The sequence below is a fragment of the Sitophilus oryzae genome, unplaced genomic scaffold, assembly GCF_002938485.1.
Source record: "Sitophilus oryzae breed Bouriz unplaced genomic scaffold, Soryzae_2.0 scaffold_1536_pilon_pilon, whole genome shotgun sequence".
Lineage (NCBI taxonomy): Eukaryota > Metazoa > Arthropoda > Insecta > Coleoptera > Curculionidae > Sitophilus > Sitophilus oryzae.
Genome location: NW_022146210.1, coordinates 748,650 through 767,439, shown reverse-complemented (window position 1 = coordinate 767,439; position 18,790 = coordinate 748,650). Strand labels below are relative to the sequence as shown.

Below are 18,790 nucleotides of genomic sequence, written 5' to 3'. Positions count from 1 at the left end.
AGAGGTTTTAAGTAGTTATTAAAACAAATTTTTTTAACACTTTTTGTTGTATTTGTGAGTTTAGTGTTTAATTATTATGTGAAACATTTTAAATAATAATTTGCAAGTGATAGATTTGTGATGTTCAGATTATTAGATATGTGGGGTGTATGTGTAATGGTATTTGTTGGATAAAAATACTGATCAATTTTTATCAAAAGGGTAAGCTCTAACTTAATATTTAAAGATTGAAACGATTGAAAAAAATTCCTAATATGGCAAAAAAAGAACCTCTTATAATTTATTTTTTCAGCCTACTCAACTGTAAAAAGTACTTAAAACATTGCGCATTTTCCTAAAATTAGTATTAGCAATGTCCACTAATATGAATAAATTTAGTTTTCGTATTTTTCTATAGAAACTTATGGCGGGTTTATGCAACATAATCGTAATCATAATCACAATTTTAGTCACAATCATAAAAGTCATAACATTGCAGTCGTAATCATAAGCATAATTTAATAACCTTGAAGTCCGTAAATTTTAACTTTTTTGATTGTGATTACGACAAAAATCGGTTAGGGAGCATTATTTTTTTTTTTTTTTTTATGTTTAATAATTATGATAATTTTCGTGTTTAAAAACCTGAGTAATAAAATTTAAACAAAAATACACTTCTAAAATGATTATGAAATAGAAAAATAAGAAAATTAGGTTACTTTATCAGCTGTATTTACATTCCAAGTTATGCGACTATGTTGTATAAACGCATATTAAAATTTTGATTGTGACTGTGCTTATGCTTAATACAAAAATTATGATTATGATTACTACTATGTTGCAGCCCATTAAAATTATAACTGTGAATTTATAAACATTTAGAGTGTAGGTATGGTAGGAAGTGGCAACATTGCATTCTCTCCGAGATTCTCTCCATGCACGGTAAATAAATTTCGGGAGAGTGAACAGTGGCACTCAAAAGTTTTTCAAAATTTTCCGGAAAATGTCAAGAAAAATATAAAATTTTCAACATTTTTTTTTCGCAAAAAAACCCTCATAGGCGTGTTTCTGGGGTTGAACTATACTACCAGTTAAAATATTTGCACTCATTTCTGGGACACCCTGTATATTATAAACAAAAAGGTTCATGAATCTTCGAAATAAGTCAAATAAAACTTAAATATTTATTATTCAAATATAACCAAGACCGTCTCTAAATGTATTCATTTTATATTATAATTGTTTGAATAATATTTGAAAAGATATAATTTGATTTTAAGCAAGTTTTAAGATAGAGTTTCTTAAACATATTTCTTGTATATTAATGTACATAACTGCTGTGCCGAATAGGTACCGAATATTTCTAACAAGTAATAAATCTTATTTTTTTTGGGTATTTGGATTGTTTCATTGGTTGATCCGGTCTCTCAAAATATTTAATAGCTAATTTTAGTTTCTATTCAATTAATACACTTGTACAAATTTTCTTATTTCAGTTTGTACTATCCTTTGTAAGTATTAGCATCTTTTTGAAATAAGTGGCGCCCTTTGGTATGCAGTGTAAGATATAGGTGGGTATAATATTTTTAGTCAAGTGCAGAAGCAAAAGCTTGTTCCCACCGCCTCCGATATAAGAGTAGCCGTTCGCAATATTTTGACTTAAATTTTCAATAAAAGGAAAGTTTTTGTCACAAAGGAAGAGGCGCCCCACGTTGGGCGCCACTTTCAAAAATATGATACCCACCTATACCTTACACTGCATACCAAAGGGCGCCACTTATTTCAAAAAGATGCTAATACTTACAAAGGATAGTACAAACTGAAATAAGAAAATTTGTACAAGTGTATTAATTGAATAGAAACTAAAATTAGTATAGCTATTAAATATTTTGAGAAACTGAATCAACCAATGAAACAATTCAAATACCCCAAAAAAATAAGATTTATTACTTGTTAGAAATATTCGGTACCTATTCGGCACAGCAGTTATGTACATTAATATACAAGAATTATATTTAAGAAACTCTATCTTAAAACTTGTTTAAAATCAAATTATATCTTTTCAAATATTATTCAAACAATTATAATATAAAAGGAATACTTTTTAGAGACGATCTTGGTTATATTCGAATAATAAATATTTAAATTTGACTTGACTTATTACGAAGATTCATGAACCTTTTTGTTTATATATAGTTAAGGGCAAAAAGATTAAAATCTGTACCCAAGATTGCCCTTACAGGTCAAAGATCGTAATGATATAAAAGGTTAACATAAATAGATGTTGAATCTGAATAATCAATCAATATTCGGTGATTATTTTAATAATCATATACAAGTAAAATTTAAGCAATGCTGAAGGCAAATACTTAAGTGTTAAAAAAAATATATAAAATGTAACAGAATGTTAAATTTTATAAATTAAGGGTTAAAGTAATGCTGAAGGCAAGTACTTAACCGGTTAAATGTAAAATGTTAAGAATAGTTAATTTCTTAACACACTAATTGTAATATATCACATTAAATTATTAAGAATATAATAGTTAAGCATAGGCAACTTTTATTACTTGCTTCTTCATGGATTTAAATTTAAACAATACTATTTAAGGCAAGCGCAATAACGTTAGCTGTTTTGCACGCAGCTGGAAGTCGCTCTCTTCCATCTCCAACCGTCAAAGTGTTAACAGTATTTTCCATATCGATCTGATTCATCAATCTAACATTTATTAGTAAAATAAAATAAGTTTAAATAAATTCGTGTTTCCTTTCTCAACCATATCAAAAGACATTACACTAATGATTATTTAAAATCAAATTAATAAAAGTTGTTTACTATAAAAAAAATAAACTGGCTTTGTATACCAAATTATACTAAAAAAGGATCTTCTTAATGATAAAAAACATCACAGCATCCAACTTCTCCTCAGAAGGGTGCAGGGCTGAAATCTAACCGAACAGGCTGCTACTGATTACTTCGGTGACTGAACACGTAAGAAAAACTTGTGGAAAAACTTGGCATAAACTTCTAGAAAAATATGCAGAACAACTTGCAGAAAAATGTCTAGAAATACTTGAAGAAAAATACGTGGAAAAATGCTGAGAAAAATACGTAGAAAAATCTGTAGAAAAACCTAAAAAGAAACGCAGGGTATTAGTTAACCTTACATTTTAAAAAACTCGAAAAATTTACGAAGGTATTAATTTACCTCATTGTGAAGGCACACAATCAATAATTATTTAACATTTCTTCTCAAATAAGGGCTGGACACTTCTCATCAAAAAAACTGGAATCTAAAAGAAAGGCATGTGAAGGTTTTTTCTACCGAATGGAATGTCAAGGAAAATCTTACCAAAACTATAGATCCATTAAAATCTCAATAATCAAAAGCTATATGGGATCTCCATCCATCTATGGGACAACAAAATCACAATATTTTTCCCATATTGTGAAAAATACCAGCCAAATAAAATTTATTGAAAAATGGCACGGTGACCTTGGCAACGGCCAAATCCGATGTGACGATTTTGACTTTTGACCTTTCCCGTCTTGTTGATACACCAGGGTACGATCAGAGATATGGAAGTGGGAGAATGAGCTTCGACGAGTGCGCATCCAAATTTTTGTCGACGGCAAGATGGCAGACATCTTCCAGGTCTCGCTGTCACTTCCCCTCTTTAATTGACATCTGTTTGTTTTGTTTTTTTTTTCGTTTGTGTTGTTATCTAGTTAAAATTTATTATTATCTCAATTATTCTAAACACTAATTCAAAAAGGCAAAGGGAAAAATGATTAGTTTTCATGTGTAAGTTTATACAACATAATCATGTTTACAGATGATCCAAAACTGTTTATTTTTAGTTTTCCTAAAGGCGATTTGTAAAAATCGTGATTGTAATTGGGAATGGTCAAAAATAAGTGTATGATGTGGCCATTTAAAGAGGATGTTTTTATTACGTGTGGAGGAAGAAGATACTTGGAATCAATGTTCGTGCTTCTGTAAAACAGTGCACTCTTATAGTGTCCATGAAAGCACAAGTTCAAGTGTACCAGAAATATGTCAAATAAGATTGGTCCTTACTTGACAAGAAGATTATTTGGAGGAAAAGAAAACATAAGATAGGGTATTTTAATCGAACAGCGAAAATTTAACTTTTTTATTGTAAAGTTTGTTGTAGGTAGTTGTAGTTTTGTGCTAAATATTTCTAACATTAGCAGCAACAGTGTTCAGAGTGTCAAGAGGAGGAGAATTCAGTTAATTAGATTTATGCACAGTTACATGTATGAAGGCTTTTTCAAACATAGTATCGAGTTCTATAGTCAACATTTTTAGTATTCCTACAACTGTAAAAACAAGGAACATTGGACCGAAAAAATGGCAAGATTTATATAGGAAGAAAGGGTATTATGCCAATAAGAAAATTAAATCTGTAGGCAGAAGTTTCTTATTTAAAAACTGTTATGGGGCATATATTAATGTGTATCTGTGCCACAAATCACTGAGAAAAATCATATAATATTCATAATTGTTAACGAGATGATATTTAAAAAGTGTTAAAAATGAGACTATTAGTCATGAAGCTTACAATGTTACTTTGTTTCAATATTACACTTTTATTCTTGTAAAATCTATGATGAAGTTCAAAAGCATTTTGCAATGGCCTTAAATTGTGAGCCAGGATTTATAGCAAAGGTATTTGATGCAATGAAACTTAATCAGTACCTTCCAGTATGTATTTTAGTAAGGGGATTGTCAATCCCATGTTTTTAAATAGATAAAATACAGGCCAAAGTTGACAATATTACAGTTGAGAAGAAACTATTTTATCTTAAAAAAATTTTCTTAAAATTCTGAGATCATATAATCTAATTTTCTTAATAATAAATTAGGTATATGTATGTTGTACATACAGAATTTTGTTATGGACAAATAAGGATCGACAAGCTTCTTTTGTGCAAAAAAATAAATGATTTTTTCTAGTATTAAGACAAACCATAATGTGTTTTACAAACTTACCGGTAACAGTTTTTTTTATAATAAAATATTTAGGAATTATTTGGGTTGTTTATCAATATATTAATGACTTGAATTTTGACAAATTGAATTTGTATCAAGATAATTTTACGAAATATAAAATTGATGTTCTATTACAAGATTGAGTTTTTATTGTCTATGTATTATGAAAATATTTGTTAGAGGACATGTTATGTAACAATTTTTGTAACACAATTTGAAGGGACGAATAAAAAAAATAAAACAAAAACATATTTTTTCTAGGTTTATATTAAAAATACAAGGTAGGTAATCATCAAAAATAATTATGAACCAAATGTTTTTTATGAATATACAACTTGAACAAAAAGTTGTTTAGAACAATTTTTCCAAATTTGCAAAAATTTTAAATTGAAACGTGTAATTCAGTACAAGTAAACATGAAATATTGTAAATACTTATTTAAGATCATTTCGAGTGTTTAACGATGAAAAGGTCATCTGTCCGTAGCGTCTTTTGTCAGAATATTCGTATATTTAGTGTATTATATACCAATATTGTACGCAGTTTTGAAACTGATAATTAAATAAATCATATTAATGTTAACTAACCATAATAAATGATAGAATTTCACTAAATTTAAATTGCCCCCCGTATGGTTGAAAACAGCAAATTGATATTTGATTACTTATAGATTACCACCTATATACAAAATGACACGAAGACCTGGAATATGGCGCCCAACTTGATTAGACCTTCTGCGCATGTTGACGCTCATTCTCTATCCCTTCTATTTCTCTGGGTACGATCCAATATTTTCGATAGAGAGCGTTCCGAAATTTAAACGTTGTAGAAATGTAAAAAGAATATCGATACAATAATAAAATACCGTCTATAATAAAACAAAGTAGCATTTGGAAAATGAAAATGCTACAACATACATTGCAAATTAAATCAAAGCTTTTAAAAACATTTTTAAAAACAAGCTTGTATTTAAATGCTCTAAAAGAAGAAAATAAGTTTCTGTAACACTTTTACTATCAATTTATAATCTCATTACACAATTTATATGATATAAAAGCTTGTTGCTGACTTGTCCACTAGGGCACGGAACGAAACGTAATAAACAAAAATTTAAGGATAGATTGACCGTCAAAAATACTTGCGTTTCTTTAAAAAAAACACAAAATAACACAAATCACACTTGGGAGAACTATGAATTCAAATTCATAATAGAAAACTGGAAAATTTGAGGTTATGGTTCGCGGGTACGTTAAGGCACTTTCGGATGTCACACTAAAAACTCTAAGTTACTCCTGAGAACACTGGACCTGCCTTATTTTGTTCAACTGTTCCGAATAATTATTTATGGCTTGGAAGCTTCTATATATAAATATTTTAGGCAAATAAAGCAAAAAAATAACAGCCCAAGCTGAAACTTATCAAGTTAAAAAAATAATTCCTAATCTTAATGTGCGAATGATTACCAGGAATCGATTCGTTCTATTTTAAAAACGACAAGAGTGGCTGGTATGGGGTTTGAAGCAGGATAAGGCAGGATTATAGCAGCCAAAGCAGGAACTTGTTTCGGCCATCCTGCTTTTATTGTGTTGCTATGTGTGACATCACCAATCAGACTTAAACTTTATGTATCTTAAAAACGGCAAGTGTTGCTGGGATGAAATTTAGAGCAGGATGCAACAGGGGTATAGCAGCGCAAGCAGGAACCAGTTTTGGCGATCCTGCTTCTCATGTGTTGCCAACTGGGAAGTCAGCAACCAAAATAAAAGTAACTATACAAGTAACTACAAAATTGGTAGGTGTGGCTGGGTTGAGATTTGAAGCAGGATTGTAGAAGCCCAAGCAGGATCGTATTTTATAATTCCTGCTTTCAATGAGTTGCGAACTTCCCCGATCTCGTTATATTAGCTGTTGCGATTAAAGAGGTAGTACTGTATACCGTTCTAAATGTTGGGGCACAGCGAAGTGGGCAGGTATGAGTTAGTATTCTATGAAATCAACATACCCAGACATAAATATCATTTTGCAAAGTAGCAGATTGACAGAGCATCAGAAATATTCTTAAAGGTAAGTTCGCTTTATATGATCTGTGCGTCCATAATCGGTGTACACCTGCGGTTATTCCCAAGGCAGAAAGAAGCGCATAGACAGTATCTAAATAAACAATAAATTAAAGTATGTCACCAAAGAATATACCAAGAAAAAGAAAGTAAAGTGCCTTACTAAAAAATGGTTCCATGTTAGTGGTGCCATCTATTGAGAGGGTCTGAATTTAAATAAGCTTATTTATATATAATTTCACTAGAAACTATCATTTTAAATATGAAAACCATATTAAAAGTTATTCTTTACACAATATTAACAAATCTGATGTAAAACTTTACTATGTGTTGTGTAAAAAATAAAATTTAATAGTAAAAATTATACATGCAAAAAATCGAAGTCAAATATATGAACACCGTTTATTATAATAAAACAAGACCAACGTAATACACCCAAAGTTTTATAAATGGAGTAAATATAAATAGGCACTTAAATGATGGAACAAATAAAAGATGTACCTACATTATATTTAGGGCCTCAAATAAAAAGAATTGTCTGATTATGATATACCGGGTGCGTCTCAAAAGTGGCTCACCCCTATAACTTTTTTTATTTTTTTACATGAAAAAACGAGATTTGGTATGCTAGTATATGACATAAATTAGAATTGATTGACGTATTTAATTGTTTTCTGTCATTTCCTGTTTCACCATAAATGACTACAACTTTTGATTGTACCCTCGGTATTTTTTTTATTTTATTCTTTGAATAAGAAGACTAAGGAGGAGCATAACAAAAATCTTCGGTACATCGCGATGGGCCTCAAATATGGCCGACTTAAATTCCGGTTTATCAGTGTCGTTCTAATTTTATTTAAAAAATGTAAAACTATGATGTCGGGTAGACGTGGGGGTAGACTCAAAAATTTGTTGTTTTATTTTACGTTGTGAATAAATGTTGGTAGTTATTAAAATTGTTATAAAAATATATAATTCTAATAAAAATAGATAAGTTATAATAAGTATTTGTTAACACAAACATCCGATACGCTACTGAAGCAGGTAAGTCAAATTAACGTATCTAAATTCTTTGACATCTAATCTTTGACAAGTAATAAATAAAAGCTAAAATGCAAGAAAAATATATAATTTAGTTAATTTAAGTGAATTTCATAAATGATCGGTTTACTACACGTATGTATATTATATAGTCACTTACTAGCGAAAAGTTGGTCCATTATTTCACTCAATTTTTGCCGAGATCTACCGCACGCTAACAACCAACTATTTTAGAGTCTTTTTCGATAAATCGCGATAGTGTCACTGTTAATTTAAGTTCTGCCACAATTTCCATCTAGATTTACTACCTTTATACAACTATCAGTAGTAGAATAAATAATAAATAACATAAAATAAGCTCCGTAAAGACTGACAAATCCACAAAATATCAAATCAAATTCAAATGTGTCAAATGAATCGTCAAACAGAACTGTCAAGGATCCCCACCCTAGAGTGCTTTTATGGTGCTTTTTCCGCCCACCATGCATGAATACATGGATAGCATTATGCTCCTTCCTTAGTCTTCTTATTCAAAGCAGGGGCGGGAAAGTGAAATAGCAAAAGCGGTTCCACCGTTTCCACGGAAATTTCAAATAAAATAGTTCCAGCCTCAGGCGCTAGGTAGCGTAATTAATTTTTAGGTTAAGAAGTTGCTACTAGTTATTGCCAGATGGCGTTAAGTCAGAATTTTTTTGTAGTTTCCATAGTTTCCAACGGCCATTGTCAAATTCTCAAAAAATATTGTCGTTGTCATAGAGCCAATCATAATATTATCAAATGATTATTAAAGTGGCATTAAAAACTTAAAAAGCTGTGCTGTGAACTGTGAACTGCAATAACCATCGTGGATCGTGGCATAACGTCGGTTTCCAATGTCTCATAGGTATTTCATACATGCGTCCTTATATAAAATAAAGCTTGTATGCAACACACTGTATTTTATTTATAAAATTAAACGAAAATAATAATAAATTTGAATAAACAATATTTGGCGATATAATTCCGGAAAAAGCCGAACCTCTCCGAAACTTTCAAAAGTTTTGGGTCGCGACCGTTGCAAGAATAGCGCCAAATAGTGATTACATTATCCTTATGGGCACTTTCCAATCTAAACTTGTTTCATTCCTATGTCAAAACGTTTTTCAAACTATAATTTGTTATATGTGTTTTAATTAGACAATTCCTTTTGTTTGTGGCCCTAAAAATATAATGTAAGTCTTTTATTTTTGTCATTTAAGTACCTATTTATATTTACTCCATTTACAAAACTTTGGGCGTATTACGTTGGTCTTGTTTCATTATAATAAACGATGTTTAAATATTTGACTTATAAATAAAAACTTTTAATAATAAATAATATTTACACATGTTTGGCTTTAATTTTATTTAATAATTGTATAAATTATACTGTTAAATCTTATTTTTTACACACCACAACACACATACTTGTTATTAGTATTGTTGAATTTGTGTAAAAAATAAGATTTAATAATCAAATTTAATTATATATATTTTAGAGTAAAATTCAATAAATACGCTCTTTAAAAAGCCCGCGCTTCGATCCATTTAAAACAAGCCCTTGTCAATAGATGGCGCCACTTCTGTAGGACCATTTTTCAGTATAGCAGAGTCCATTCTTTTTCTAGCTAGGTATATTCTTTGATTCAAAAATTTTATCCGATAGAAAATGACACTCTGAATAGAATGACATATAATGTCAACTTTTGACATTCTCGCTTTAAAAAAAGCTGTATTTTAAATTTGAATCTAAAGTGCCATGGGTGTGTATAACACTAATTTTTATTCAAGGAGCCTTGGAAAAATAGATTTGATTATCTAATGTTTTTAGTGTCTTGTCCTGGCCGGTTAAAGGATGCGCAAATCGTATTTTTAATAATATCATAGTTTAAGGAAAAGAGTAGTTGCACTCTCGCAAATATTTTCTGCCAGTTTTTGCAAGCTGTCGAATGTCGGCAGCTTGCCAAGCGTTTCAGTTGAATTCCGTCCGTCGAGCTGCGAGGTTCGAGCGTTGCGTCCCAGCACAAAGACGGATTGACAAAAAATGAGTGCTTTATTGTGTGCTGCCATTAATTGTAGTGTAAAGGTGCGTATTCATTATCCGAACGAACGAATGAAAGTGCGGTATATTTAGACGGGGACCGAACGCATGCGGCCGTTCGTTCGTTCGTTCGCTCGGCCATCCGTTTCGAGTCGGTACATCAAAGGCGTTCGCCAACAAATGCCTCCGGTCTTCTCGTGCGGTCCTATCGTGCGGTCCCCGTCCATACCACTAGCGAACATTCGTTCGTTCGTTCGTGCGGATAATGAATACGCACCTTAATAATTCAAAAAATTGTTCTTTGAGTTTTTTTAGATTTCCATCGAATGTAAATCGGAAAGCTGATAGTAATTATCAATAAACATTTAATTATATTTGTTTATTTTAGAAGCGGAAATATTATGTAATTAATTAAATGTTAATATTTTTTTAGCATGTGGGTAAATCTTAGAAATAGTTTTTTAGATATACAGGTTGTCTCAAATATGCGCATGAAAATATTCTTTGGTCAGGGGATTTGCCATAAAATTTTCATTCCAATAATAATTTACGAGATAATTTATATAGATTGGTTTTTGAAACAATTTTACAGTAAATACTTTGTACATCTAAAGTCTCCGCAAATTATTCATATTTTTTAAATGAAAGAATTTTATAATAGCATAATCTATTATAAATTTAGTGGACTGTATGTTTTTTTTTAATTTTATTTATTTTTTATTATAAGTGGTCGTAATATAACAATATTCAAAATATTATAGACAAAATATTGAGTTTATATTTGAGGGAAGAAAAGTGCCACACCTAGCTTTAAACCACCGTAAATATACAGGGTGGCCCATTATTGCGAGGTCCAATATCGTCGTTCTTGTCGAAGTTGTGAAAAAAGTTTTATTCATATGTTTCAAGGTTTATAAAGGGTCGTATCCTAAAATATTTTGTTATACAGGGTTGTTCACCACATACGACACGGAGTATTGTAGCTAAACGATTATATTTTTACAAATTTCAAGTTTTGAGTTCGATGAAGGACTATTAGAGGTACAATTTAAAAATAATTTTACAAGATACAGAGTGTCCCAAATAACTAAAAAATATCAAAGTTGTATTTTTTTAAACGGAACACCCTGTATATTATTACATTTTTAGTTTCTACGATTAAAATAAAGGTAAATTTGAATAAGGTTTATTATACTTAAACCTTACCGTTTTTGAAATATTTTTAATTTTGTGAAATTGCAGTAAAAATTTTAAGGCTTCATTTCTCCAATGGTATCAAAGTTTTTAATACTAAATATTTACTGAAGTTTATTTATTGATCAGTTATTGTGTTGCAATAATAAAAATAATACTACCTTATACAGAGTGTCTAAAAATTTATTTTAAATAATTTCTAGCTTTAAACGCCAATAACTTCTTTAATTTAAATGGAACGCCCTATATATTTTAGAAGAATCAGATGCACAATTTAATTGTCTATCAAAATGTATTATACCATTTTTACCTATCCCTTCAAGTTTTCGTATATACCCATGGAATATTGACATTTTATTATTGACACCCATGGAATATTGACATCAAATATTGACATTCTAGTAATATTTTCGTTTTGCTAAAAACGATAATGTATGCTAAAAGTATTTAAATCTTTATAAAAGAGTATACCATTAATTAAATATAACACCATTATTTCCGCCCATATACTAATTAATTACATACTTAATTGTATTCGTTAATAAATTATTCTAAATAAATGTGGATTTGAGTCAGAAATGAATATAATAATAAGTTATCAAAATTAAAGTCTCTGTTATTATAAATAAGCATTTATTAAAAAATGAAATATCATTTTTAAGGTGTTACTTTTTATCACACTGTCTAATACCCATACAAAAATCAGTTTTTTAGTATTTGGAGCAATTATTATTAATCAACGCAGTCAGTTAATGTAGTTTGAATACTGAAATCATATTAATTGGTCCTCTTTAACAAATATTTAAACAGTTTTTTTTTTATTTTTTAATGAAATAAACGAATTATATCCACAATATTAGTATCTGTACTCTTTAGAAATTTGGTACATCTTTAAAAATAATCTAAAATATCAATATTCCATGGGTATATTGAAAATAAGTTCTAAATTACAAGAAAATGCATTTTCTACGGAAACTTAAAGAGATAGGTAAAAAATGGTATAATATAATTTGATAGACAATTAAATTGTGCATCTGATTCTCGTAAAATATACAGGGTGTTCCATTTAAATTAAAAAAGTTATTGCCGTTTGAAGCTAATAATTATTTAAAATACATTTTTAGACACTCTGTATAAGGTAGTATTATTTTTATTATTGTAACACAATAACTGATCAATAAATAAACTTCAGTAAATATTTAGTATTAAAAACTTTGGTACCCTTGGAGAAATGAAGCCTTAAAATGTTTACTGCAATTTCACAAAATTGAAAATATTTCAAAAACGGTTTGGTCTAAGTATAATAAACCTTAATCAAATTTATCTTTATTTTAATCGTAGAAACTAAAAATGCAATAATATACAGGGTGTTCTATTTAAAAAAATACAACTTTGATATTTTTTCCTTATTTGGGACACTCTGTATCTTGTAAAATTATTTTTAAATTGTACCTCTAATAGTCCTTCATCGAACCCAAGACATATAATTTGTAAAAATCTCATCGTTTAGCTACAATACTCCGTGTCGTATGTGGTGAACAACCCTGTATACAGGGTGTCACAAAAAAGTTATGGTAAAGTTAATTTTATTTTTTTTTAATTATTTTACATCATTCTATATACATTATTCTATATAGGGTATTTTTTATGGCGATGGCGTCATCAAAATCGGAATATTTAAAATGGTATATCTCATTTTTTTTAAATGCAACATTCTGTATATTATTTTTCGGTCAGATGCAGAATTAAAAAGTGAACATTTTTTTATTTAAAGTGTTTCTCTAAATTTTTAACGGTTTCGCAGATATTCGCAGTATTATATTACATACTCTTTCAACAGTAAATTTTTATCAAACCCACCTAATATGATCTTTGTCTGATATTTTATCGTTGAAAATCCCATATGTAATGAAATACATAAAATATTTACAAAACGCCTAAAAATTTAAGAACACTTTAAATACAAAAAATGTTCACTTTTTAATTCTACATCTGAAAGAAAAATAATATACTGGGTGTTGCATTTAAAAAAAATGAGATACAACATTTTAAATATTACGATTTTGGTGACGCCATAAAAAATACCCTGTAAACGATAAAGTAAATTTTTCTACACGAATGTATTCTGGTGTCCTTGTCATGTTTAAGAAAACATAGCTAAGTATTAATAAAGTTATATTCACTCTAGTTTTTTGCCACTTTTCATATATAATGTTTTTAACCAAAGTTTTAGTAAATAAGAAATAGAATGGCAACACCGCAGTGTGCTTTAAATAGAATCCAGTTATCTACAGAAAATTAAACTTGTTTTAAATAAAAAAAAAATTGTAGAAAATCTCTGAAATAGATAATAATATAAATGTCATTATATATATTTTCCGCATTTCTTCCCATCAGAAGATTTTCAGATACAGAAGAATTGTTACCTACACGAAATGTGAAAACATTCTGTTTTCAAGCAAGTTTTTACTCGGTGATCAATTTATTTTATTTTATTGGGAACTCATATTTTTCTAAATACATATCTGTGAAACTACGGCGATTGCCACGACTATACTGTGCCTAGTTAATAGACCACAACTATACAGCTACGTCAGTGGTCACGGGAGGCGAGAACAAGGTCATATAAAGTGGCAGAAAAAGAACAAAGGATTTGACAAGGAATAAATCTACTAGTTTCCTTATACTATGATAATATCTCAATTTTTCCAAATGGAACGAGGGTGGCTCGTTATTATATTTTGAAAAAGCATTTTTTGCGAATAATTTGATACCACACACTTGGTGTTTCAAGTCTAATTTTTGTTATGAACCGCATGTTACAATTTCAGATACACAATATTCGAAAATGTCAAAAGTTGAAATGGGATATGTCGTTCTATTCAGAGTGTCATTTTCTATCGAATAAAGTAAAAAAATACCGAAGGTGCTATTTAAAAAAAGATGTTCATTCATGTATTCAAAAGATGTTGCTCAACATTGCTATTGTAACATGAAACAATGCGTCCAGACTTGCTAAATTTCTCTTTCAGGGACGTGCGCGACAGAATCTTAGTATGGTGAGCTGATATTGTTTTTTTTTTATTTACTGTTAATAATACCGTATGATCGAAAAAAAAACTGCGTCCAGTCGGCCTCCTGTCCAGTTGGCTTGGACATGACGATCAATGACATTCCTAATATAATTTTTTATACAGGGTTCTTCACCACATACGACACGGAGTATTGTAGCTAAACGATGAGATTTTTACAAAGTGTAAGTTTGGGGTTCGTTGAAGGACTATTAGAGCTACAATTTAAAAATATTTTTACAAGATACAGAGTGTCCCAAATAAATAAAAAATATCAAAGTTGTATTTAAAAAAGTTTTATTTTTAAATGGAACACCCTGTATATTATTACATTTTTAGTTTTTACGATTAAAATAAAGGTAAATTTGATTAAGGTTTATTATACTTAAACCTTACCGTTTTTGAAATATTTTCAATTTTGTGAAATTGCAGTAAAAATTTTAAAGCTTCATTTCTCCAAGGGTATCAATGTTTTTAATACTAAATCTTTAATGAAGTTTATTTATTGATCAGTTATTGTGTTGCAATAATAAAAATAATACTACCTTATACAGAGTGTCTAAAAATTTATTTTAAATAATTATTAGCTTCAAACGGCAATAACTTCTTTAATTTAAATGGAATGCCCTGTATATTATAGGAGAATCAGATGCACTATTTAATTGTCTATCAAATTGTATTATACCTTCATCGAACCCAAAACTTACAATTTGTAAAAATCTCATCGTTTAGCTACAATACTCCGTGTCGTATGTGGTGAACAACCCTGTATAAAATGACAGCGATCTTCATTTCATAGCCATCGCTGACGCCATTTTTTTCGATCCTATCGTTCTTATACATAGAGAAAGATAGTAAAAAGCTTGAACTTAAAAATAAAACTTTTTATTAGGTACTTTCTCTATGTTCGTATAGATATTGTTAATGGAGTAGAGCCAAGAGCAGACTTGTGAACTAATTAAGTTGTATAGAGATCATACAGTGTTATGGGATATACGAACATTTTTCTTCATTATTAGTCATTATTTGGCATCAGCAATAATTTCCCAAGTTTATGCGTATAGGTTAAAAATCACCCTGTATATGTACAGCACGTCTGCTGGATCTATGTCTATGAAAGGAATGCGGACAAAAAAACATTTAAATAAACAGCAATATATTTTATACGCCGACTTGACGAGTACGTAACATCGTAAATCGCTCCGTCCACTCATTTTATTGGCTATTTGCAAATTTGTCGAATTTTTATTGATGGGACGCGTCGTCTAATTTTTTACAAAAAACATCGAGAGAATATCGTTTCCCCTCTCACGGATACCCCGTAGCTACAGAACGAACAGACGTACTGTAAAATCAGTTTGTACAATTTCCATCTGGAAAGTACTTACATTAATGATTGAAATTCATTGAAATTCGCTTGGCGCGAAAACGAGGCGTGACGTCAAAGTTCTTAAAATTTTTGGCTCGCAGCGACCGCATTCCATTTAAATAAAGGGTTGCACTTTGTTTAGAATTATGATGAACCTTTTTGATTTGACGTTTTCATACGTAATATCTGTTAGAGTTTAAAAGAATTTTAGACGAATCTATTTTGTTAGTTTAAAAAAACAATGAACATGAAATCTGAAGAAAGAGTAGAAACCGCCGCACGGTGGGGCCGATTGAAGAATCGTTGGCCAAAACCTTCAAAGATATATGAATCAACCAAAAATATATAGAATTTAACAGTTTTTGCTTAATTTAATTTCTAGGTAGTCAATCTTCAAAATTTTAGTTAATTATATTATAATTCACGTACGTATATACCCAGCATATTAGCTCATCAATATAATGTGAGAAAAAATACCCGGATGACAAAACTTTTACACTTTTGCCTTGCAAGCCATTTCGAATATTGTTGTCTTGTGGCATGTCTGTGTGCCTGTCTGTCTGTTTATCGGTCTGTTTGATATATTTTTTTATCCGTATGTAACCAACAACTTTGATAAAAAAATAAATATTGTTTCTGGATTCTAGTTTTGAACTCGGTTTTGAAGAAGTAAAAAAATAATTATTTTCAATCGTGGTCTCGCATGTCTCAAAATGAGTAGTCGGCACGTAATCAAGAAAGTATGGACTAGATTTTTCGAGTACCTATTACAGGCAAGCATCTAAAAATTAATTTCGGATGATGAGATGGTTCCAAAAGTTTTAATAACCATTTCGGGGGAAGGGTGGTTTTGGGTGCCGGATTTTTTTTTGTAGCAGTGTAGTTTTTGGAGCAAATAAAAGGTTTTAAATTTAGCGTAATGTAATGTGTTTAAAAATAATTTGTTTAAATGCTTACATTTTTAAAATCGGTTCATTATTTTAGTACATATCATAGTTTGAATTTACGTGCGGATATTTTAATAAGTTAAGCCGCCATCTTGAAATTTTAAACTGTCATATTTAGACTAAAACGTAATATTTTTAAAAACCCTTACTTCAAATCTCCATGTTGTTCCATTAAAAAGATATAAAAAGAGTTGGGGATATTGTATATTATCTAAGCCTCGATCTAAGCATTCATTCAGTTAAAACCCACAAAAATTTGTAGATTTGAGGTGGGGTGGGACTGAAGGGTCTAGGACTCTTGGACCTCCTAACTATGTGCTTGATTACAGGCGATTCATGAGTATCAAATTTAATTAAAATCACACGAACTTAATCTAAATAAATCATAAAGACCTATAGTATCTATTACTCAAAGTACCAGGGACATACTTACATTTAAAAATATTTTTTTTAGAGTTGTGATGGTAACAAATACATGAAGTGTAATGTCCAATCTTTCAAAAAACATCAGCCAATAATTGGGCAACTTTGGGCACTCTGATAAAAAAATAAATATTGTTTCCGGATTCTAGTTTTGAACTCGGTTTTGAAGAAGTAAAAAAATAATTATTTTCAATCGTGGTCTCGTATGTCTCAAAATGAGTAGTCGGCACGTAATCAAGGAAGTATGGACTAGATTTTTCGAGTACCTATTACAGGCAAGCATCTAAAAATTAATTTCGGATGATGAGATGGTTCCAAAAGTTTTAATAACCATTTCGGGGGAAGGGTGGTTTTGGGTGCCGGAATTTTTTTTGTAGCAGTGTAGTTTTTGGAGCAAATAAAAGGTTTTAAATTTAGCGTAATGTAATGTGTTTAAAAATAATTTGTTTAAATGCTTACATTTTTAAAATCGGTTCATTATTTTAGTACATATCATAGTTTGAATTTACGTGCGGATATTTTAATAAGTTAAGCCGCCATCTTGAAATTTTAAACTGTCATATTTAGACTAAAACGTAATATTTTTAAAACCCTTACTTCAAATCTCCATGTTGTTCCATTAAAAAGATAAAAAAGGAGTGGGGACATTGTATATTATCTAAGCCTCGATCTAAGCATTCATTCAGTTAAAACCCACAAAATTTGTAGATTTGAGGTGGGGTGGGACTGAAGGGTCTAGGACTCTTGGACCTCCTAACTATGTGCTTGATTACAGGCGATTCATGAGTATCAAATTTTATTAAAATCACACGAACTTAATCTAAATAAATCATAAAGACCTATAGTATCTATTACTCAAAGTACCAGGGACATACTTACATTTAAAAATATTTTTTTTAGAGTTGTGATGGTAACAAATACATGAAGGGTAATGTCCAATCTTTCAAAAAACATCAGCCAATAATTGGGCAACTTTGGGCACTCAACAAAACTCAAGGTTAAATAGCATATTTTATTTTTTATATTATACCAATTTATTAATTAATTTAGTATGCATCAGTGAAAAAGTTTTTTTTTTTCAAAATATAGCTAGAAATAGTCAAGTAGTATTGTACTTTTATAAAAAATGCAAAAAATTAATTGTATTTAAAAATTAACCAAGAAATTTTACTTATTATTCGGGCCCTACAAATTGCAATTATTATACACGGTAGAACTAAACCTTCGACATGACTGCCCTTCACTGGTTACAGATCTGCATCCAAAATTTTTTTCTGTGCATAATATAATATTTCGGTCTTTTCTGTATTCTATGGTCATCAAAACTTTTTGAAAAAGCAACTTCTGTTTTATAAGGTTCTGGCCGCAAAAATGGCAATCGGCCCCACTGTGCGCCGGCGCCGAACGCCACTCCAATTTTATGATTAAAAATGCTTCTTCAGTGACGAAGTATAACTTTATAAAATCAATCAAACACATATAGTACAAGTTGACAAGTTGTAAACATAAAACGTGTACCTACCTATTTACTTTTGCTCTTCAAATTTTGGCAGAAGTAAACAAAACATTCTGCGAAAAATAATAGGCGATCATCGTCGAATCTACTTTCCGTAGATTGTCTGTGCTTTACTATAA

At 30.0% G+C, this 18,790-nt stretch overlaps 1 protein-coding gene and 1 long non-coding RNA gene across 2 annotated transcripts in view; both read right to left on the bottom strand.

The window, feature by feature from the left end:
• Window positions 1-18,790, bottom strand: part of LOC115878858 (stearoyl-CoA desaturase 5-like) — a 65,814-nt gene that overhangs the window by 26,115 nt on the left and 20,909 nt on the right. The window contains exon 3 of the mRNA XM_030895475.1: window positions 6,997-7,145. Coding sequence (XP_030751335.1) covers window positions 6,997-7,145 — 149 coding nt within the window. The remainder of the gene's footprint in view (window positions 1-6,996; window positions 7,146-18,790) is intronic.
• LOC115878882 lies at window positions 2,920-3,419 on the bottom strand. Its single transcript, XR_004049636.1, has 3 exons — window positions 3,330-3,419; window positions 3,186-3,270; window positions 2,920-3,110 (listed from the first exon to the last, which is right to left on the bottom strand). It is a non-coding gene; the product is annotated as an uncharacterized LOC115878882 (long non-coding RNA).